General features: G+C 46.6%; 1 protein-coding gene across 2 annotated transcripts in view; it reads right to left on the bottom strand.

Annotated features, from left to right (window-relative positions):
- Positions 1-23,860, bottom strand: part of RGS9 (regulator of G protein signaling 9) — a 31,340-nt gene that overhangs the window by 2,978 nt on the left and 4,502 nt on the right. The window contains exons 2-16 of one of the 2 annotated variants that reach the window (XR_008238259.1): positions 21,665-21,761; positions 18,934-18,984; positions 18,657-18,763; positions 17,864-17,915; positions 16,741-16,799; positions 16,272-16,348; positions 14,403-14,484; positions 13,929-13,991; positions 7,737-7,766; positions 6,999-7,060; positions 4,543-4,656; positions 3,429-3,544; positions 2,848-2,935; positions 2,183-2,321; positions 1,057-1,145 (exon numbers count right to left, since the gene is read on the bottom strand). Coding sequence is in view for 1 of the 2 variants with exons in the window: in XM_052807958.1 (XP_052663918.1) it covers positions 1,057-1,142; positions 2,183-2,321; positions 2,848-2,935; positions 3,429-3,544; positions 4,543-4,656; positions 6,999-7,060; positions 7,737-7,766; positions 13,929-13,991; positions 14,403-14,484; positions 16,272-16,348; positions 16,741-16,799; positions 17,864-17,915; positions 18,657-18,763; positions 18,934-18,984; positions 21,665-21,761 (1,223 nt within the window). In the remaining variant the exon portion in view is untranslated. The remainder of the gene's footprint in view (positions 1-1,056; positions 1,146-2,182; positions 2,322-2,847; positions 2,936-3,428; positions 3,545-4,542; positions 4,657-6,998; positions 7,061-7,736; positions 7,767-13,928; positions 13,992-14,402; positions 14,485-16,271; positions 16,349-16,740; positions 16,800-17,863; positions 17,916-18,656; positions 18,764-18,933; positions 18,985-21,664; positions 21,762-23,860) is intronic. The other variant, XM_052807958.1, reaches the window with a different exon arrangement.

Genomic DNA, 23,860 nt, shown 5'->3' with positions numbered 1-23,860 from the left:
TTTTCTAGTGCCCTCAGTAAGATCAAGATAGGGACCAGTATGGGTGTTTCTGGTGTCTGTGATACCCCCAAAAAGCACCCACTACCTGCTTCAGCAAAGCCCTTACCAGCAGCAGTGGAAACAAGTATTAAGCCACCTCTGGATGAGGTACTGGCTCTTTAGCTTACCCAGGATGCTGAGTATTGTGCCTCTGGAACAGGCACTCAAAACCATGAAAGTAGTCACCAGGGGTCAACCAGCATCTGCCAGTGACCTTGTGATGTGTGGCTCAGGGAAAACCTAACCAAACCCTGGGCAAGTCAGCAGGAAGGTTTTTTCCACTGACTTGAAAAAGGCATTAGATGAAACAATAGTGTGAAAGTCCATGATTCCTCTTTCTTGCTTGCTAGGTTGACGAGTGGAAGAGGAACAGAGAAAGAAGCACACCACCCAGTCTGGCTCTGACCTTGCACGCTCAGCTTTAAGAAGCAACTGCAGTTCAAATGGCCTAAATTTGCTATGCAACCTTCATCTTGGTCTGGAGAAAGCCATTTCACGCCTGCCTCTTCTAAGGCCGTCAACCTTGTGCCAGCAGTCACTCACAAGTAAGATGCTGTTTGTTCCCATGTGGCTGCCTGTCACCTTCACTTTGCAGGGGCTAAGCGGCTCTGTCCAGGTAGGGCTGAGCAGAATCCATAGAGGACCCTGCAGTGGCTCTGTGTCTCCTCTGGCAGCCAATGTTTCGTGGGAGGGAGTTTTCCCATGGCCTGTACACAGTGCTCTCTCCTTCCAGGACAGGAGCCGTGATTAGTTCAACAATCACAGCCTTCCTAAACAGACCCAACAGACAAGGCAGCCAAGCAATCGTCAGGTCGATTCTGACTACACACAAGCCACTTCCAAAAGGCTCACAAATAAACAGCACAATCAGTCTCACAGCAAAGCATCTTCTTAGTGAAAAACTTTATTTAATTAAGTGAACATCTAAATCATAGTAATTTTGCTGCAGCTCAGGCTTTTTCTACCCTTGCTACAACAAGAAAAACAAAACCCACAATTACATCCAGTTTCACTTGCCTTTTTTTGACAGTCTCTTGTGGCACAACAGCCTTGCCTAGCATTTCCTTGTATACTGGAGACTTTAAATAGCGGCCATAGGAGTCCTACTAGGAAGAAAAAAGAGAAACTGGTAGTTATGGGCTGCAAACACCCTTATTAAAATCACCACCAAATACAGCTGCTCAGGAGCCAGGGAGGCTGGGAACTAGATAATCTCCCCCAGCAACCCAAGGGACTTTGCATCTTTCAGGCAAATGTAGCCATTTAAACGAACAGCCTTTCATCTTGGTGTAAAATTCCCAGGATTTTCCATCTCACAATAAAGCTTCCCAGGTAAGATCCAGACCAAAAGGTCTGAACCGAGCTTAGCCCAGGCCAGTGGAGTCTCACAGACATTGCAGGGTGAAGTGCTCATATTTCAGGAGCCGAACTTTTCAACAACTGGTGAAAATCAGTATAGTTCTGCTGCTTTCAGTGTCAATGTGCATTAGCTGCTGCTCTGGCCCACAACGCTCCTTCCTGCTATGTGTATTTTGTATCGCTCATAAGGAGGAGTTACAAGTTTTTGTAGTCACCATGATCTAATGAAAGCCACAACATATTGTGTGCTGACATCAGCCCGCAGCCTGCTGCATCAGTTAGACATAAAAAAAGGGTGTCCATCAACATAACCACAGAAAAATGTGTGAAAAAACTCAGTAAAACTTCAGATGGGCCATGTCTGGTTATGCTCTTGGTACTAAACTCATGCAGTTATATCACAATTACTGCTACCTTTCCCATCCACTGGTGAAATCCAGTTGGATACAAGCATCCCACCATAGGGATACCTGATGTGGCACACAGAGTGGTACTGAGTGAATTTAAAAGATTTGCTCAAGCTTTGAATGAGTTGGTGACCAAGCTGGCATTAGAAAGCAGGACTTCCAGCAGACACCTGACCTCCACACCTTGGGGACATGCTGCCTTAGAGGGAAGAAGCAGCAGCAAAATACAAAGGCCTGAACCAATGCTTGCTTAAGTCAGCAAATTCGAGGGATTTTCAAACAAAGGCCACTTGAAAGTGACAGCTGATAGCACACAAAGGCATGGAAAGGCCCAGAGAACTGGAATCCCCCTAAGGCTTTGGAAACAAATAACAAACCTTTTTCATCAGCATGTAAATGTGGGTCTGAGCAGCATCTAAAACATAACGATGAGGGTGCTTGAGGCCTTTGACTGTGATACCCATTGTTGTGCCATCAATGTTAATCCAGCGCCTTGCTCCTGGAGCCAGGAAGAGCCTGCAAGGAGGAGGAATCAACAGTGCCATTAACAACTGGAGAATTCCTGGAGATTCCTCTGTCTGTGCATGAAAGGAAAAGTCCCTTCAGCTCTCCACTACAATTTGCTGTCCTGATCTTGGGCAATCTCCTCTTCAACCATATGACATGCAGACACTTCCTCTTGCACTGTTAACACACAATATAAACCAAATTTTAGCCCACTGGAAGCAAAAAGGGTCTCTCCACTCTCCTCATGGCAGCCCCAAGATCTTTGCTATTCCACACCTGTACTTAAAATACATGCTAAGCCCTAAATGTAATAGTGGAGAACAGAGAGGAAAAGTAACTATATAACCAAAAAATACTTATGCTTTCATCTTCAAAAGCTCCTTTCCTACATGGGGACATAGGGCAGCCACATTTGATGACAGCGTACAAAAAAAAAGTCAGTCTCAGCAATAAATCATTTGGAGAATGACAACGTGTGGAAGAAGGTGATGTGACTTGTACAAAAAGTTTAAGAATGTAAAATTATCACACTCACTTGTAAATTTCTTCTGCTTTTTCTTTGACCTTGGATTGGTCTCCATACTTGAGATCCTCACAGGCTTCCCAGAAACTCAGATTCTCTCCTGCGTAATAAGGAGTCAGCAGTGAGGGAGACTGAGGAAAAAGCAATCCCATTTATTAACTCCTAAACTGAATTCGTTTGACTCGGTGTGTGTTGGCCCCAACTCAGACTCTCCGATTCTTACAGCCACCTTGAAAATCCCCTTGGGACTGAAAGAAGAAAACAGCTTTCCCCTGCTCTCTGCTCACTGACACCTGTAAGAGCTTGTGAATTCAGCCAGTTCCAGCTTGCCTGGGAGCCGTCCCCCTGCACAGGGAGTGCCCTGGACTGTATTTTGTGTCCTGTGCCACTAGATGGTATTGCATGCACTGGCTGCACAGCCATTGCCTCCAAAGTCATTTCTACTGCCTTTACTTTGTGACTTTGTCATTGTCTCAGCTCACAGCACCTACTGCAAAGGCATGGATTTCCAGCCCTGCTCTGTCTCAGCTGTGCAGCGAGCGTCCTGCTGTGTGGCCTAGGCAGGGACAAAGGTAGAGGCACAACGGACTCACCACTGAACTCCTTCTTCAGGAAGAGCTGGAAGTTCTGCCGACCTTTTGGGTCCCGCATCAGCTCACTGAAATTGAAGGCCCATCGCTCCACACGCATTCTGGTGGGGACTTCCACTCTGCACAGGTTGAAAACAAACAGCACTGCCAGTTTCATGTGGCCCATCTAATTAGCAGATTAATTAAAACCAAAATGCCCTTTGCTGGAATGCCAAGAGACTTCTCATTACAGCATTCTGGAAAACACAGAGTGCTGAGCTCCTAAAGTCAGCCCACTAAGTAAGCCGTAATTAAACAACTTGGTACACAGTGGAATGAGGATTTATCTCGGATTTATACTGCTCTCACAATGATGGCCCAGCTTTGCGAGCGGTTTGACTCAGTCCTGTTCTGGAGGAGGCACTGGTTGTTGCCCAAAGCTCTGCTTCTTGTAAAGGCATTCTGTGAAGGTATCCTTTGGGGCTGTCTAATGGGATATTATCACTCTAACAGGATTGCTGGTCTCAAATGACAACCAGTAATATGTTGTATACTTCAAGCCCAGAGATGCCACTGTATAATTAGCAAATACTATCTGAATGGAAAACCAAGGGAGACCTCAGAGAAGGGATGGACCGCCAGTATGTGCCTTCAACCCAAACACTCTCCAAAGAAAGCAGCCTGAGGTGTGTGGAAAGACCAAGGGTTAGTAGTTGAACCCTGAATTGCTACACCATCGGCAGCACCTGATTTAGCAAGGTTAACACTAAACCAAGTGCTGTACCTGGCATAACTGCTCATATTCCATTCCTGTGCTTGTAAAAGTGGACTTCACTCAGCCAAGAGCAGGATTAGGCCCATTCAGCAGGGGCTGAGTGCATACTCTCATCATCAGTTTAGCAACTTCTGTAATGTTAAGGAAAGCTCCACTTGAAGAAGAAAATGCTGGAAGTTCAGCACGGAGTATTCCCAAGAGACAGTTTCTTTAGCATGGCCAAGCTGTGTCAGAAAGGGAACGCTTCCCTGCTCACGATCAGAGACCAGATATCATGATGAAATCAATGGTTCCCTTTTCTGATTTCTATCAGCATAAAAGTCAGTGTAAACCACAAGCTGGCAAGACAATATAAATACATACAGTTTTGCATTGAGATCCCAGAACTCAGGGTCATCTGTTACCCACGGGTTGCTGGGGAGACATCCAGACAGGATGGGATCATTGGAGAGGAACTGCTCAGAGTACTTCACAAGCCTGCAAGTAAATCCAATAAAACCAAAATATTAATTTGCAAGCAGAATTGCAGCCAGCCCCTTTACAAACAAATAAATGGTTGTATAGACTATAGATATATTCAGAGGTGTAGCCCTACCAGCATGGGGATGTGGAATGTGGCCCCTGCCTTACTAGAAAAATTGATTCATTAGCTCAGTTAATCTTTTCCATTTCCCAAACAGTAATCTCCTGGTTGTCTTTCAAAGCAGTGATTTTGCCAGCTCAAGTGCGGGGAGATAGAAGACTCTCTTCCATCACCTTCTTTTGCCTCTTCATTTCAAGGAAGTGGGAATAAGCCCCCAAACGGCTTCCGTCTCCTTCTCCAGCCAACTGGCAAAGGCCTGATCCTGCACTGTTCTGTGCCACACATTACAGAGAGGAAAGGGCCAGAGAAGAGAAAAGCAGGTGCTGTATTCGCTCAGGGTGGGTTGTCCGCAGCCTTCCCATGGGATGTGGGAGAGCCCAGGGAGCTCCGTGAGAGGTGAGGGAGTGCTGAGGGCACATCCCGGCTTCTCCTTTCCTACGCTCACCTACCGCATGGCTCATTCCTCTGCAAATAACTCTGGGGGCTTGGCACAAAGCAAAAATGTCTCTATCCTAGCAGGAACCAGACAAACACTTCTCCTACCTTCTAAGTTGGCCAGACTTGTAATTACAACCGATTTCACTAATGTCCTGGAATTTTAGCTTTCTCCTCCCTTTTTCATTCTTGAAAAAATGATCTGGTTTCTGCATTTAAAATTCCTTCCAGGCCAAACTGCTTTCATGTGCTCAAAGCTGGGAGTGCACTGTCCAAGGGCCCATTGCTAACAGCCACCTTGGCATAGATCCTGCAATTATACAATGCTACTGCACAAAGCATACCACAGGTTTGGCACAGAAGTGCTCGATCCTATCTTCTCACTGGAAATGCCAAGGCATTCAGCACCTGCATAATTCACTCCAATCCATATATTCTAATCAAGCTACAAATCTAAACCTGTCAACTCAGGTAACGTTGCTCTGTCCTTTTAATGATTAGTGCTTTGAAGCACCTCCCAAATCAATGCCATGCTCTGATGCACGCACGCTATCTAGTTGCTGCTCACATCCTCATCAATAATAATTTGATTTGGACCCAACCTTGCAGCCGAGATGGAGATCCAAATTTCCTGAGGATTTTTTGATCTAGGTGATAGGCATTACCCCATCAGAAGACTAGAACTAGTGAGTGAAAAGCTCCATTGCCAAACACTTAAGCACCACAAAATTCCTGGAAGGTAGCCAGGTGTCCCCAGCTCCAGCTCAGTTTGGAAAATTGAGGCAGGAGAGTTTTAAGTGACCTGGGAGTCAGTGACAGATGAAATGAGTAGAACTGCTGGTGCCTTGCAAGTTGTGGTTCTCAGAAGACAGCACTGCTTCCCAGACTCTTCCTCCCATTTCATTCATCCACAACTGTCTTCTCCCAGGGAACAGGCCTGAGCACCTTGTTTATTTTAGATTCGATATGAATCTCTGGGTGGCAATGACTATGTAAAACAGACTGGTGGTATGGACTGCACCTCTAGGCAACTGGCCAGCACATAAGATTCCAGGTAAGAAATGCCTGTGGCAAACACGCTAATGGCTAATGCTAGAACTGGGAGCTTTGCGCTTAATCGGCTTCATCAAGAATCTGATCAGGAAACACTCCCCCTGAGAAGAGGAATTGCTAATTAATTGCTTGGACATTCATGGAGAGGCATGTGTTCCTTTGTAATACAGAATAACCAGAGACTTCCCCAGCTCTGCTGCCTTCTGATGAGCATCACCCTATGAGCAAGAAGACTCACTGGGGCTGAATCCAGCCCAGCAGGCTGGGGACCAGGGACAGGAGGGTCAGTCTGTCTCCGCTGGTTACTCATCCCACACAGGAACAGGCACAGGACTCACACACTGCTGCATCCTCACAAGGCAGCCTCCACGCAGCTGCCTTTCCAGACTGCAGAGCTGTGCTGAGTCCCAGGCATCACAGCCCAGCCCTGACCAGTCTGAACATCTCTTGATTTCAGAGGGAATGTCAACCAAGAGTCTGGAACTGCTCTGCAGACATTCATAGCAAAGCTCTCCTTAGCTCCAAGGGAGCCTCTTCATCATGATTGGGACTCTGATCCCACCTCTGCCTTGTGCCTCCTGGCCCAAGCAACACACAGCTCAGACAGCACAAACAACACTGCGTGTGGCCACCACATCGATTCCCCTGACTGAGTCACCAGCTGCCGGAACAGATAGCTGCATCATCTCATTCAGAGATAAGCGCTGAGGACTAATTAATGTGTGGACAGAAGGAAATCAGGACTTACCCTCCGAGAGAGACAGAAGATTTCACTCTTGACTTCACGATGGCCTGCTGACAGTACATGATCTGAGAGGGATCAGACATGTCCATGGTTAGGAGCATGGCAATGTGAAGACAAAGCTGTCTCTATCTGAACCTCAAACATGCCCTCTCCCAAGCAGTGAGGCTAACTACAACAGGGACTGCTTCTTCCCTAATTACTGGATGTCCAAGGAATTAGAGAATCCCTAAACTGTCTTAGTAAAATGGCTGTTTTCACTGAGCTTATTGTAAATGTCAGAAGAGCATTTTGCAATGTGCAAGTAATTAAAAAGCACTCCCCATGCTATATAAAAATTGGATAATAGCTACCATTCTAGGCACCTACAAATGCTCTGGATGATTTAGCATGTAATTATCATTGATCCTTGGCTGTCTCTACACTGGCGCCACTGGATGTATCTCCTATGACTTCCCCACCACTAATTTTGATCTATTAGATTTTAGCCCTGGTGTCTGTCCTTGCTTGAGCCTTCCCGTCACTGGGAGAGCTGCTGGCTGCCCGCAGTGGGAGGGGCAGAGGCAGGAAATCTCCCGAAAGCACATCGACCAAAAGCTCCATGGGGCAGAGACTCTGCCAGTCAAACCCAGGCGTTTTTAAAACTGCACATCCCCTGCAAAGGGGGCTTTGAGCCCCCATGCAACACTGATGTAAGCAATACATACAGGATGAACACCTAGAAGTGAGGCAAGGACCACTTACCTCTCTCCTATAAGATTCCATAGTTGTTTTCTGTAAAATAAAGAAACAAAACCCATTAAATTGGGGTGGGTGCTTTCCCTCGCCTTTTTTGAGACATGAAAACACCGTTGCAGGGCTGCCGTTGTGCAGCGCTCTCCAATTAATTCTCATTACAATTAAAATCAAACACAGCAGCTCAGCTAATCAGGGTATCATCAAAGCTAAGAGCATCCACACACCATAAATCGTTCCATTAGCTGTATTTACTGTTTAGCATCGCTTCTTCCATCACAGGCTGCCTGTATGCCTTCAATTAAGGGGTTATTCTAATGGAGCTAAAATAGATTCGTTTACGAGACACAGATTAGATCATTCAATATTAGCTAAAGGAGACAGGAACCAACACATCGCAAAATATAAACACCACAATTAAAAGCCTCAGAAGCAGTATCTGCTGTGCAAAGGGTGCTTACGTTGTGATTTGAATAACTCAGACTATGTTACATGTCATCCACAAATGAGCAAGGAATTGAAGGCAAGAAATTAACTGCAGGGTGTTTATTCACACAGCTTCCTTTGAAGCACAGTTACTTTGTGTGAAATAAACTTGAGGAGGGAGAAGGAAAGACAGGCTAAGTCAGGGATGCTCCCAGCAAGCCTTTAAAGGCTTATGCAGTGTTTCAGTTCTTCATCTCCCATTTTAGCCAACAAGATCTGCATCCCAGAATTATTCCATCAAACTAACCCTGTGGCGGACATGGGTCTGCAGAGTGCCTTGGTGAAGTGCAGTTTGTGAGCGATGAGGGATGAAGCAGCTGGTATCAAATGCCACAGGCAGCCTGCTTCTCCCACCTTCTCACCAGAGAACCTGCACCCTGAGCTGCCCCTGTTTTGGGAAAAGCAAGATGCTCTCCCAGGGCTGCTTTGTGAAGGGACCGTTGTGGGGACACTGGTGGAGATCTGCTTTTGCATTTTAACCATCGTCACTAGTCCTGCTCCGAAGGCAGAAACTATTCTCTATATGGAAGAAAAATATGCACATTTTGCTGAAACTTGGTTGGTTTTGGGAGGGCACACTCACCAGTTCAGCAGCAGGAGCCAGATATGCAGCAGATCAGCCAATCTGTACAGCACTACCACGAAGCCAGCTCATCTGATCCTAACACAAACCTAGCCTGGCCAGTGTACTACTAACAGAAATCCTCACTGTGGCATTGCAAGGGGAGGAAGCTTTTTCTGCTGGAAGTACCATGACCAGCTCTGAATGATTGCAGTGCACATAATCTCCGCAGGGACAAACAGGAAAGCAAACAGTAGCTGCACCAGCAGTGATGCTCTGCTGGCCACACACAAGGAACTGCGTGTGAGGGGGCAAGGGCTGACACATCAAGGGGGAGAAAAAGCTCTTGGACAACAGGATCGTTGGTCACAGGGCTGTACAGCGTCCCTTGCTGATTCAAAGGCTCCCGGGACATTTTATAAATGATGGAGGACGCATGGACTAAGGAACAGCTTTTCACCCTTCTCTGCTCTTAGCTGCATCCCTGATGCCAGGCCAGCTTCCACGTGGACACCATTTCTTTCCCCCATTTCTACAGTGTCATCATTGTTTCAGATAGACTGTAGAAATGGAAGGCAAAAAAACCTCACCTGCTTGTGCAGAGAAATTCGCTGCATTTACTGTCCTGGAAGTGTCCTCTCTAAAGAGCTTTGTTTCTTTTTCAGGCCAGCTATTTCCTGCACAACAGGAGTTCACTATCCCCTTGGGGAACCTGAGATACAAACCAGGCCCCATCAGATTTACAAGTGCCAGCTGAACTGTTCCATTTGATGGAACTTAGATGTGGCTAGAGCATTTACTTTAGGAAAATCAACACGTTAAAATCATTGGATGGTTTTAAAAGGCCCCTCATTTCTTCGTCTGTTTTGTCAAGTGGGTGCCTCAGACAGGCCTGGTGCAGTGGGGCGAGGAGAGGTGGATGCTGGCATAGTGGCTTGAAGGCAGCTCACGTGGTAGTAAAGTTGTGTTACCTTCTACAGGGGTCTTAGAGGCAGGCAGCACACCACACACACACGAGACAAACAGCTGGTGGGAAAAAGAAAAAGAACACAGTAAGTTAAATGTTATATAGAGCAAGAAAGGCGCAAATTAAAATGCCATCACAACTGAAAAATTGTATGTGGGTGAGTAAAAATCAAAGCTAATGCCATGTCTGCAAACAAGGAAAGATTTTTGTTTTAAAGCGCATCCTACACCCAGGATCCCCTCCTGCCACAGCCTGAGCGTGTAGGTCATCCCTCTGGAGAGCTGGTCCTGGGAAAACCAGGGGGGGCTTTGGTGGGGTGCTCCAGGGTGGGGAGGGACTTGTCAAGGCTCACACAGAAAAGGGGGCTATGGCATGAGAAGGAAAGAGCATCACTGAGTAATGGCACACACTGAACTGGAGAAGAACCAAAGAGGAGCCCAGCACTGAACAACCTATTGAGGGCTGCAGGTGCTGGCTGTGCTCAGCCCTTTCCAGTTCTCAAATTCACAGTAACTGGGAAGGATCTCAGCTATTACACCCCAGAGCTGCACATCATTTCATTTCCCTTTCTCCCACAGTGCTCCCACAACCAGTTTCCAGCTTTGCTGCTCGTACAAGGGATGCTGAATACTCCCCATGTCCTATTGAGCACTGCCAGTTGTCCCCACCATCCTACCCATCCTTACCCCCTGCTACTGACAGCATCAATGCCAAAGTGCCCACCCATCCACCCTCCCTCATTTGGAGGGAAATAATATTTGGAACAAAAGAGTCATTTCTTATAATGAGATTAATTTTGCAATGCCCTTAACGACTGACTTATCGCAATTACCGCAGATAAGCTCCCCAGCCCTGCAGGTTTCAAATCAAAATGGCAATTAGTGAAAGACCTCAGTCTGTCTCGGGCGAGTGCCGCGTGCTGTTAAACATCCTCCTCCCTGAGACACACAGCAGCACTTGGACACCCTGCACAGCCTCGTCGCATCCCGCTGCCGCCAGCTGAGCGCTCCCCATGCACGCAGGCAGCAGCTGCAAAGCTCAGCTGGGAGCCAGCCAGGACCTGCTCAAGAGCCCTGTATCTGGAGCCGATCCACACGGCTGAAGCCAAGAGCTCCTACAAGAGCTGGGACATCTGCTAATTTCCAGCTAACCATTCGCATGGACCTCCTCTGCTCTCCGTGTGGGTCTTCCTGACCACATTGTGGAGATAATGGTCATTATGTTTTTGCCTGTCTGGCCACCATTCAGTGTTTACAGAGGCCATAAACAGCTGGACAACAGCTTTTGTGTGTGTGCCCAGATGGAGCTTGGAGTGAAGAACAAGCAAGGCCACTGTTACCCAGAGCTCATTTGGGGCCAGGGCACTGCAAATCATGCCCGCACTCTGCCTTGAATGCCACAGTGCTCTCTGTCCATGCACACAGCTTGGCAAGCTGCGAGGACAACCACAGGGATCCTGCGCTGAGCACCAGCCACCGAGCACGGGGCAGTGCCAGCGCAGCTCAGCCTCCCTCCAGATCTCACTTTCTGGCAGCCAGAGCAAAAACCTGTGGGCATGGCCTCTCTGACACTGCAATAGCAAACATCACTCCGCCATGCACACAGCTCTGTTTCTGCACACATGAACACCTCTTCTCGGGTGCAGATGTGAGCCTTTCCCTTCATGCAGCCAGCTGGGAGCCCTGCATACCAGAGGCGAATTCTGAGTCTAGCATAAGATCATCTCAACACGCATCGCCACTGTGCTGGTGCTTCCAGCCCAACATCTGGAAATCAGATCTGTAACAGTCCATATGCCTGGTTTCATTCAAATTGCTGGTTTTCCTCTATCTTGTTTATTTGCTTCTGACTCTGTTGCTTCAAAAGATGTGACGGATGCAGCAGAAGTTACATGTTTATCAGGCAGCAAAACTGACAGAGACTTATGAAATGAAAAGCCAGCAATGACTACGATGATCTGTGGCTGATTTGATGCATACAACAAGCCAGGACATTTCATTCAGTAGTCCCTGAGCGCAGCTATATTTGGCTAAGCTAAAGCACCTTTCAGAAAGACTCTCAGAAGGCGGCAAAAGCTGAGTGTGTACCTGCAGGCGAGTCAGTGGGCTCTGGCAGTTGCCTGGTAACTCACTGAGCAGTGAGGCTCGATCAAGTCTGAGACCTGGGTAACAAAAGGCTAAAGCATCCCTTAATTAGCTCTTCAATGGATGGCTACTTCTGCCTTACTCCTCCTGCCTGACTACAACTCCTAACTCATAACCGGGAGGGATGCCCATGGGTCAGTAAAAAAAGTCCCTTTCAAAGGAGTGCAAGCACCTGTTTATCCCCAGAGGACTCTATCAGTTAGGGAGGGAGCAGCCCGCCAAAGGGTCTGAGGCAAGTGAGAGAGAGATGTTCATGCCAGTATCAGCTTCAAAGAAGTCACTCTGATGTCAGAAATTAATTATCACCAGGAATATTTTCTTTCTCAGCTGTCAAGATAAAAGACAACTAATTGGCCAACAAAGTGAAGTTAGACTGAGCGGGAACAGAGACACAAATCAAATAAATGGCCACTGGATTCACGCACTCATTTTCTGCTCTCACCATTTCACCTATGTCAGAGCCAGAGGCCGAGCCCACAGAAAACATCAATAAAACCCTGCATTGCCTTCAGCAGGGGTAAGATATGGCCAAAAAAGTACAGTCTGGCTCAGCATTTACCAGCAGAGCTTGGGCCATCCTTTCTGCTCATCAAGGGCTGTTGAGCCACAGGTGTTTGTGAGAGCAGCCCGCAGGAATAAAAAAAAAACAGCTGCTATTCCAAAGGTGGCTCTGTGTGGGCTTCTGGCTGTCTCATGTATTGTCAATCGCTCTTTCAAAAGCAAAAAGAGAAGCAAGAAGAACCTTCCCTCTTCTGCTGAGCCTCCAGAGAGGAGGCACAGCTCAGCGACCAGCTTAAAGGAGAAAGGCAGTGAAGTTACCCCAAAGCTGGCGTCCTTTGGCTCACGCCCTGCTCAGTCTCCACTGGCGGGGGGAACTGACCACCTCTCATGTTCAGGGTGGGAACTGAACAGGGATCCATCAGCTCATTTCCTCTGTGCTACCAAGCAGCTGGCAGATGGCTATGGGCTTTCAGACTGCTTGCAAACCTAAAAACTCCTTCCATGTCAGCTGTAAAACTGTGGGTGAGAAGTTTGCTTACTCCTCTTTTCTATCCCTCTCCCTTTCCACCACTCCTTTTCTCTTAAAAATAAATAAATAAATAAATAAATAAAGGCTGTCAGCAGCTGCTACTTACAGCAAGAAAAAATAAAATACACCCCAACCCTACATTTTGCTCATTTTCAGTCTCTATAGCAACAGAACGCAGTTGGCCAAAGCAATTATCCTGCCTCTGGCTGTTGAGATGTTTAAAGGCTGTTACAAAAATAAGAAGTTGTGGGAATACAGTGAGTGTGATCGCAGTAACATTTGCATTTAATTGCCCAGAGACACTTTGACTTCAGTTCCAAATGAACACTGTTAAGTGCACAAACACAGGATCACTTAAAAGGACTGATGGGGAAAGAGAAGAGCAGCTCCAGCTCGTCATCCACTGACTGCATTTGTCTTATTGTGGACTCTGAACCAGTCCCACCCAGTTACAGCCTCCACAGTCTCAGTTCATTAATTGTGTTTCTTTATGGTCTAGCTATACATTATGCGTTTTTAGGCAACATTTTGTCTCCTATCTACCACACCAACTTCTTCATCTCCTTACCCTTTTGGCAGTATTCTGTCATTTTATTTTAAACCTGGATCTTTCCTCTAATCCTTTACACCCTACAACCCCACACAGTTCATTCAGCACTAATAAAAAGGCAGCAATGAGCATCTGGAGATAGAGGATTCCTTAATTCAGTTTCACCAGCAAAGAAAACATGTCCTGTAGCTAAGACCTCGCACTAACTGGTGTGGCAAGAAAGCTGACAAAGTATTTTCAAGCCAAAAGAAGCTGCCAAAGCTTATTTTGAGGGCCCCACCCCCAGGACAATGAGACAGCTTCAACCTCTGGCCTGTTTGGCTGTCACAGCTGAGCTGACTCGCTCAGCCTGTGGTGCCCAAAAAAAGACATTCCCAGGGACATTGTCTGCATCCTCCCCAAAAAATTCAGTAGGTGGGAAAAAAAAAAAAACCAACAAACCAACTGTCTCACCTGGTTTACCTTATTTTCATTGGGATCCGTTGCGCGGTCTAATCCATACTCGAGGACGTTTAGCATGCCGGGCTGTTATGAACAAGAAACGTCAATAGCTTTGTAACTCATTTGTTTTAAAGTCTGTGGTTCACACAAATGCACGAGGAGACCCCTGAACCCTGAAAGGCTCCACTGCCAGCACCTCCTGGCCAGCGGTGCCCTGGGGGAGCTCTGCCCCCTGAATCTGGGAATGCTCCCCTCTGAGCATCGGTGCTGCAGTCGGACCTCCCTCCCCTGCACCTTTGAGACCAACCAAGGAGAAAGGTGGTGTGGGCTCAGGGCAGGCCTGGGCTGACCTCTGCCCTGATGGGAAGCAACAGGGTGCACAGCCCAGAGGCCACGACCATGGCCATGCCCTCAGCCCGTGGAAGTTTGTCCCAGGTGGCTGCAGGGAGGGCACCACTGAGCCACTAAAACCACACACCATCATACTCTACTTACAGGAGTTCGGTTCACAAGCCAGTAGGCTCTCTCCTGGCAGTCCAGAGCGTACCTGTCTGCCTTCTTCCGCTCCTTCCCTGCCCTGCAAAGCCAAGAACAGGATTTGACTCTACCAGGGGAATTCATGAATTTTGCTCTCCTAAAACCACTGGGATAAGAAAGGGGGCACACCTCCAGTCTCCATTGACCCCCTTGGGTCCCAGCCTGACTGCGTGATGCTCTGATGCAGCCTCCTCACCACACCTTACCCCGGCTAATTCTGGGCTGCAGATCATGCTGTTCACGTGGCCACACATGACTGCAGCTTTTGAGAAATCATCGTCTTCCTGAGCTCAGCTGGGAGCAGACACATCCTCTTTTGATTAGACAGACAGCCCTTTGGTAGTTTTATGCTAACAACCCGCTACTTGCGGTCAGTCCTGCTGCCTCATGTTTATCCATCTCCGATGTCCCCAGGCAGTATCTGAAGACTGCCACGGAGAGATACATCCCGGACACGTCTCATCCCTGTCTCATAATAAAGGGGGGCATTTCTCACAGAAATGATTTGGAAATGGTACCAAGCAGTGTTCCCAGGCACTAAAACCCAAATCACCTCTACTATTAAATAGAAGAGGGACTAGCATGGTTTGGGCTTGGACCAACTAATTCTTTCCCAGACATGTCCTGGGCACAATTTGGGACTTAGCATGGGCAGGGAAGCATTCCCAAAAGGCTGTTTGCATGTGGCCACCCTGCTGTGGTTAACAGGGTGGATGCGGGCTGTTCTGCACCAGTCTGCCCCAGCATCATCATTAAACAGCCTCAGATGTGTTTAATCTACTAGTTCAGACACAGTCTCGGTATCTAACTTTAAAACTGCATTTGGCATCTCTTAGCCCAAGTCTGACCTCAATTTACAAGAACAACAGTCTCGCGTTTAATGAGACAGTTATCTGATGAGCTGTATTCTGACGACTTGGCTGCCATCCCAGCGAAGACAGAAATGCTGCTGAACAGCAGAGGCAGTGCCTGCCGTGCTGGGAGGTAAAAAAGGTAAGAGGAATCCACAGACGTAGGAAAGATCCTATCTCCAGAGGAGTAACCCCATCTCACGTTCACTAACTTTCCTGGGAATTTGAAGGATTCAGCTCCTAAAATCAAGTCATTTTGGCTAGGTGCCTAAGTATGCACTTCAGAGTTTTCTCCAGAAGTCCCTGCTGGGAACATTTACTGCTTCTTGATTCAGGCCATTCAGTTCAGCCGTGAGACATGTGCAAGCAAGAATTGAACCAGACTAATAACAGGTCCTAAATTCAGTAGCCTGATCCACAAATGCTCATGGACAACTCTGAGATAAAAGAAGCTGTCTCTAATGAGGGCTTGCAAGCTGCAGCATCAGACCCTGGCTTCTTCAGGGAGTCACATCAGGTGCAAAATCTAAACCTCCCTTTGCACACTTACGCATGTGCAAAAACCATTTGCAGATAGGCATGTGGATGTATTGGGGGGAAAGGCACCCAGCCCCACCTGTGTTCTCACAAACCACACCAATTCCACATTTTTGGCGGACAAATGCCAGGCGGGGAGAGAAACGCAGGTGCAGCAGGCAAGGGTGAGGCTTTGCAAGTGCGCATCCAGTCATTTGAAAACGACTGAAATCCTTCGCTCACAAAGTGCAAAGTGAACAAAGTTTACTTGTTAAATGGAGGAACCCCAAGCTGATATGAAAGGCAGGTTTGTTTCACAATCTTGAGGGGCACTTGCAAGTTATTTTAAAGCTGCAGTGTATGTTTTCAAACTGCAATTTAACTGTGTACCAAGACAGTGAAGCCCTGCCTCCTCGTACCCTCCCCGATGATGCAAATAAGGGAACGCAAGTCAACTCACTTATACTGCTCTTTGGCCTGCATAATAACAAAATCCCACTTGTAGTTTATTTTTTGATTGAGCATGTTGTAATGTTCCTGGAATAAAAATAAAAAAGCAGTTAGTGTGAAAATTCTGGACAAGGCACTCCCATGCTAGGGTTTTCTTGACTCTCCATAGCTCAACTAGGCCAGGCTGGCAACCAAGCCAAGAAATCTGGATTGTTCTGAACGTAATTACATGAATTGCAACAGTTCAAAAATACCACTGCAAGGAGAGCAATTATCCCTGCTAAAATTATCACTGACTTCAGAGTATTTTCCTGTACTGGCCATTTTTTCAGTTCTAAAATTTTGGCTTTTGACACTGCTGGAGTAACACCTCATGGAATTGAAGAGGTGACTTTGCCATGCTCCATTCATTAGCAACAGAGGGCTAAAGCTATAGCAAACAAGGGGTTTGCAATGGAACAAGAACAGCATCTCCTTACCTTTTCATATTCTTCTAAAATCCCTTTCCTCTTAATGTTCTTCTTTGCTAGGTAAATTGCTGTGGAGGGAGAAGCAAATAAGCAGTCAGCTATACTTAGACCAACAAATTCAAGAATAATTAAACATTTCCCCAGATGACAAACACAGAAATCTTCGTCTGTTACAATATCTTCCCAGGCATGAGCTCCAAGCTCACAAAAGCTCACTGAAGAAAAATGAATTTGGTGCTTTCACTTTGTCGCTGATACATCGTGAGCCAGTGCCCAGGCTGGGAGCAGCCACGCAGAACAGGCGGTGCGTGCCTTCTGCCAGCATTCACTCCTCCTTTAGGAACTCAGCCAGGGTTTCACAGGTGAAAGGATACTGGACCAAATCTTTAAGATGTTGAGTTTCTTCAGAATTTGACCTCCGAGTTTTCTAAACACAGGTCAGTGTTTTCCTCCAAGTTCTATTAAAAACATTCCAATCTAAAATGGTTTTTTTTATTTCCCCAGAAGATCTACAGCATAATGTAGATAAAAGCCACAGAAGACAATCTTGGTATAAACAAATCAGTCTGCGAACTGCACAGCCCACAGGAGCAAACCAAGCTGATCAGCCCAAGTTTCATGATGAGCCCTATAATAAAAAGCATTATAAAGGCAACAAATGATTGATATGGAAAGAGCCATCAGGAGATATTGGAAGCCACTGTGCATTATATAAAGAAAGAACCATCTCTCAATGCAGGGCTTGATCCAAATCTATGGGAAGACAGTCTTGGGCTCAGATCCAGGAATACACTTAACTACTCAGGGAAATCTAACCTTGTTTTTAAAGTCTTCCCTACCCAGCAGAGTATTTTAGATGTGTTCCAGTCTGATGGATCTTAGCGGAACGTAAGAGAAGCTTAAGCACTTTCTCTCATCAAGGCCACCACAAGGTGGTCACATCCAGACCATTCCCTCAATTCAGCATTACTGAGAATTATTCACAAAATAGCATGGAAGAAAATGCAAGGGCTGGTCATCGCATGTGGACACACAGCAGAAAAAGATGAACAGCAAACACGGTGCAGGACTGCGTGCACAAACACGTGGGCTTGCACTACGCCTCCTAAACATGTACAATGCTATCACTTACCATAGTCCGTGTCATCAGCAGGCCAGCTCTGCGCCGGCCAGAAATAGGGGGTCTGCAGAAAAACAAGCCTTTCATTAGTGCACGGTAGCCTTGAACTCATGCCAAGAGGCATGCAGCACCACCCCCACTGGAGGGAGAGGAAAGTTCTCCTCTGCTATACTCAGAGCATCAGCTTGCACGGTGGTACAGGCCAGCTACATCAGAACAATCAAGGTCAGCAGACCACCAATATCAAACCCACTCCTGCTCTGGAATCGGTTAATATGTCCAACCTCTCACTGCTGCCTGAGCGTTCAGACTGATGCTGGAGCCTGATATGGTACCACGTGGGAACCAGACTCCTCATTCAAAGTACCAACGAGGGTACCCTAATTTCCCATCGTAGTGGAAACAGTTCAACCATGAACGCTGATAACATCCCGTTATTACCGTGCTTTTTGTATATTCATTATTCAGTCTCCCCAGATCATTCTACTTTCAAACAGCGATTCCATTTGCTACTTTAAGACCTGGAAAGGAACACACATTTGGAAGAAAGCACAGCTATTTTGAAGTTGAACAAGTATGCTAATTTAGTTGAAGGAAGTATCACAGTTTCCCTGTAAACAAAGAACTGGGGGAACTGGCCTGAGTCTTCTCTGTGGATCCCTTCCTCCCTCCTGCACACTGAACGACTAGCACAGCTACACAGCATGGCCTCACGGCTACAGCTCATGGGGAACTGTCCCAGCTGCCTGTTTTTAAAACTAGTGCTGAACTCCTTCTCAGTGGCTATAGAGAAGATGCAACTCACTTGAAACCTGTACAGGCTGCCATCTGTCCTAAGAGTGAGATTCTTTGGCTCCTGAAGAGGGTAGATGTATCCATATTTGACAAACAGGTCTCCCAGGTGCAGTGCCTCTGAAAACGGAGAAGGCAGATGTTTTGATTGCACAGAAACACTGAAGTAGAATTTAAAAGTGAGCTGCTACTCAGGAGAGAAGAATTCATCTAAAAAGCTTTGTCTATAGAGACCATAAAATTTTACAACTCAAAGCTGAAAAAGCCTCCATTTTTACATTTCTGCCCACCTTCCTCAGTGATCTGCAAGCGCTGGAGAATCCACTGCAATATATCGTTACCTGTAAAGCAAAGAAAATGTCAGGTGCTTGAAATCAGGAGTGTGCCAAAATCCATGGGTGAAAATGAGACCTCTCCAGTCCTCACCCCTCACTGTGCTCTGGATCCCACCAAGTGCACAGACCCCTTCTTGCAAACATGCTTTCAAATGCACCACGCAAGAGAAGCGGAGATAAAATGCACTGCTGGTCTCTCACTGGCCATGCTGTCGTTCAGGCTTTCTCCCGACCAAGCAGGCATCAGTCCCTGGCAGAGGGAGCCCGAGGCAGGCAGTGACCTCAGGACGGGACAGCGTGAGTGTGCAGAAGCACACGTGGTCTGAGCAACACTGAAAGTTCTCATCATTGGCTTAGAAAGGACTTCAGCAATGCAACAGCTTCCACACCCAGGGAAGGTGAAGTGCCCCTTGTTTTGCACCATCTTGTCTTGAAAGATTCACTGCAAAGTATCTCCAGATTCACAGAGCACAGTCCTGTCTTAGTTTTAGTAAGAGACCAGTAACTGGTCCTCTTGAGTCCTTTAAGAAATACAACTTTCAGTGCAAAAGGAATGCCTGAGTCTCAGATCTAAGCTGTAGTGGCAACAGGACTTATCAAAGGGAAACAAGATTTCTGCATTCACAAACACTTCATCTCTCCCAGTTCTTTTGTTCGAGTGTGATCAGTCACACCCATAGTCAGCACATACCTCCAGCAGCTTATGTTCTGGGGGGAAAATTTCATGAACCTCCTTCCATTTAAACAGGGCAAAAATGCACTCATTCCCTGATCAATTATTGGTCTTTTCCTCCAAATGTCCCCCAGGATTGCAGATTGAGGTGTTGACCTTTCTTGACATTGCAGTGATGACTTAACTTTCTAATAGGGGCTCAGAGCTCTTATCCTACTGCCTGCTTCCTGAAATAGATGAAATTAAAGGATTATCTCATCACTCACTTCTAGACAGCTCTCTCTGTAAGCATTTTCCCCCAAAGGTGCACTTTTAAGATGGAGGTTTATTTGCCTTTTCTGTTGTGAGCCATTTTACTGACACTGAATTTAACTAGTTCACTTCCTGCACGTGAAGAGCCAAGCCCTCTTCAGTGGATCTGTGTCCACCGCTCTAATGCCTTCACCATTCCTTCACTAAACATGAGTCAGTCTCTTTTGCAACACCCAGAAGCCAATCAGTATAAATGCAACTTGTGCAGCACTAAAAATATCATAGTTTAGAGTGATGACTATCACACAAGGAGACTGGAACTCACTTGCCTATCAGAAGTTGACTGCAATTTATGACTTATGCGAGAGGGAACTTGTGGCCATTCTGGTTAAGGAACCAGAATAAAGTAGACAGCACGCAAAGAGGATGAGCATCAACTGACATCTTCCCTCTACATCATCTAGCCATGGACTTTTAGGAAGTGGTATTTTACATTGGTCAGACATCAAGAGAAGTACTTGTTCCCCCTGCACTTAATCTAGGTGGTACATCATCTTCAGTACAGGGGAATCTTTTCTGCAGTGCTGCTTTAACTGTTCACTAACAGCTAGGGGAAGCAAGGCCATCTCCTTTGCAAATGCAAAGCACTCCACCAAATTCAGCTGCATAATAGCTATGTAAGCCAGGATATGGTTTGTACTGTAATGCACAGAGAGTGCTGCTGAGAACAAGCTTCAGATGTTGTCCAAGTCCTCCCTACCCTTTCACTGACTGACTGTACCCATGGGCAAGCGACTTCACCTCAGTGCCTCTGCTTCCTCATTTAAAAAAAAAAATTGGGGCAAACAACACACAGGGCCTACCAGGCTTTGCAAATACAGTGGGGAAAACTTAATCTATTTGGCTAAGTTGTCTCCCAAGTTGCCTGGAGCAAGCTCACTGGTTTCAGTGGGAGTTTTTGTTCTGAATTTCAAAGTGCTGCAGAAAGACCAAAGCAGGAGGAGGAAACTTCGGTACAGTATGTGTGAATATTTATAGTGAAGGATCCCTCACAAGAGCTTTTGTGGAGGCTTGGAGAACAGGGAAGCAGAGGTACTGATAGTGCCCTGTGAAAGGACTTAGCAGGCAGGCACAAAGGAGACTGCAATAAGAGCTGTCTCTAATGTCATACGTGACACAGCACAGCTCCCCATGTGTTTGTTCTTCAGCCCACTTGAAGGAGGAAAAGCTGTCATTTAGAGGCAGAGAAGTGGGTTGAATATTTTGTTCTTTTCCTGCATACTGAAGAAAAATTATTATTAGCAGAAAACATCAAAAGGGACACTAATTGTTTATTGCTCATTTCTGAAGCACCATCTTTCAATCTGACTCCAGGCTGCCTATTTTAATCGGATTTTAATATTTATCTTTATTTGTGATCCAGCCTCACTGGGAATATGACAGGTCTGGAGGATGAAGCACCTACTCACCTCTACACTAAGAGAAAGCAAAGTCACTTGAGTTAAACTCATGAGAGCTACAAGCGCGTGATTATCAATCTTTGTGTCTCATGCAAAGAGCTAGGACTGAAATGAGACACAAGTGAGAATGAGATAAAGGAAGCAGGTATGTCTCAAAGGATGTACAGCAAATATTTATTGGGAACACAGGCTCCAGTATGCAGCCAGGCAGTGGTAACCCTGGGGTGGCCATGGGGTCCACGCACACCTTTTTTTTGATGAACTTCTTTCGCCCAGTCCCTTTCCCCGGTGAAGCTCTTACCTCCCACAGCATGTGGGATGTTTGTGATCATCACCTTCTGTGTCTGCGTCTTGATGCCCGTGTCTGGATTCTGCATCTCCATCATAAGCGCTTCAATCTGCAAAGCATGGCAGGGATGGGATGTATTACAGGAGTGGACAGGAGGGAGCCCCAGGACCACCACAGCTCTGGGCAGCATCCCAGAGAGGTGTGCAGTGGTGTGCCACAGGAATGGATGCAACAGTCCTTTCCGAACCTCCGCTTGCCATTAGAGATGCCACCTCCAAACCATGTCAGCTCTCACGCTGACTCGCAGTGTCACTCCCTCCTACAGAAGACACATGCACAGCCAGGGTTAGCAGATGAGGGACAGGACGTAACCACTCCATGAGAGCTGAACTAAAAAAAAAAATAACAATAATAATAAAAAAAAATCTCTGCTACCCATAAATGCTCTTCTCTGGCTCAGTGGACAATAAGAAAGAAAAAAGGGGAGGAAATAAAATCTGTGCTTCTATTACACAAATACACCAGCTGTGCACAGACTTGTAGGCATTGCACCACGCACCAAGAAAATAAGCAATATTTTGCCTGGAGACCAAACAGCAAAGGTTGTGTTTCTGGTCTGCAGATAATAACCAGACAGGACTTTAGGAGAGCAACAGGAAAAGCACACCAGTTTGCTCCGGGGCTGAGCAAGAAGTTCAAACCCGGGGGAGATGAGAACGGTCCATCCTTTGAGAAAGCACAGCCACCACCTGAGCCAAGGCTTTGAAAAGCTGCCCAAGGACCGATTACAGCAGGGAACAGAATTTACATGTGGGAAAGCAGACTGCAAACGCTGGAAGAGCCCAGCTTGTAGGATGGAGGTGTACAAGGGACTCTCCAGCTGTTCCTGGGGACTGCTGCACCCACCCACCTGGGGTCTCAGCCCCGTCTGTGGGCAGCAAAGCTCAGTCACCCCAGGGACAGGGCAGAGACACACCATCCGGAGCAACTCACCCTCCTATCCTGCAGCATCTCCCGCCTTTGATTCCTGAGAGATGCTGATGACTCGTTTGTAACAGATCATGTTACGGAGGATGAGTCTCACCCTCAGGGCCAGACTTCTTTTATTTCTGGTTCCCAATTATCTTTTTTTTTTTTTTTTTTTTAAAAGATGAAGATTTGCAAAGGTATTTTCCTCCTCTTATATTTGACTTCCTACTAGCAACATCCCAAAAGCAGAAGAGCCTCCTGCTTGCACTTCGGATCCTCTCCTTAGGCGGGTGGAGTTGGGGCACACTCCTCATCTCCTCATTTTAGATTATCTGTGTGCTGTGAGAGCATTGGCTTTGTGGAAGATGTTCTTCTTTTTGTCTTCTGCTTCCAGAGATATTAAATCAAAACTGGTCCAACAGGACCAATTTGGTCTCTCTGCACATTCATTTAGGGTGAGGCTGTAGCTTTTTAGCTAGGATTAGAGGATTTAACGAGTGTGACTTGATGACACTCACGCATAATGAAGGGTATTGTCTTCACAGGCACCACAGTGACTTTGGTCCTACGTCTTGCCAAGTTCAGTGAGGATTTAAGCCTGTAGTGACAGGATGCACTCTGAGCTTGACAGTAAAAATGGATTTTCAAGTGTTTTTAAAGGCAGTGTCAAATTAATACTAAAACAGAGAACACTGGTAAAATTTCACACAAATATTTGTATAAATACTTACATAATTTTTTTTTTAAATACCAAAACCAGACCCAAAGCAATGGAATATGAAGACTTTTTTAGACCTTTTAACTGAACCCCCAATTTTGGCCTCAGCAGGTTCAAGGTTGGGCATGGAGAGATGCCAGTGTAGCTGTGTGAGATGACGCAAGGCAGGATGATCCAGCAGGCAGGGCACTAATTTAGGACACTCAGATTCAGTTCCCTCTAAGCAAACACTGGTATCTTGGGGAAGTCGCTTACTCTCTCTGTAACTACATGTCTGCTCTGCAGACAGCACTTCTTCAGCACGCAGGGATACTGGGGGTAAACATAGCTCTGCTCATCACCATTGTACCACAGTGCCGTGATCACCGGGCAGGTCCCACCAAGCTCGAGCAGGACTTGTTCCCTGCAAGCAGTACAGCACACCCTGCCCCAGTGTGGGGCTGCCATTTGCTCCCCGGTGGGCTCAAGATGGGTTTTTACCAGCTGAGAGGGAGGAATTGGCTCAGAAACCCACTGCCTCC

The sequence above is a fragment of the Harpia harpyja genome, chromosome 14 (genome assembly GCF_026419915.1).
Source record: "Harpia harpyja isolate bHarHar1 chromosome 14, bHarHar1 primary haplotype, whole genome shotgun sequence".
NCBI lineage: Eukaryota > Metazoa > Chordata > Aves > Accipitriformes > Accipitridae > Harpia > Harpia harpyja.
Note: the sequence above shows the minus strand (reverse complement) of the source record. Positions and strands in the feature narration are given on the sequence as shown.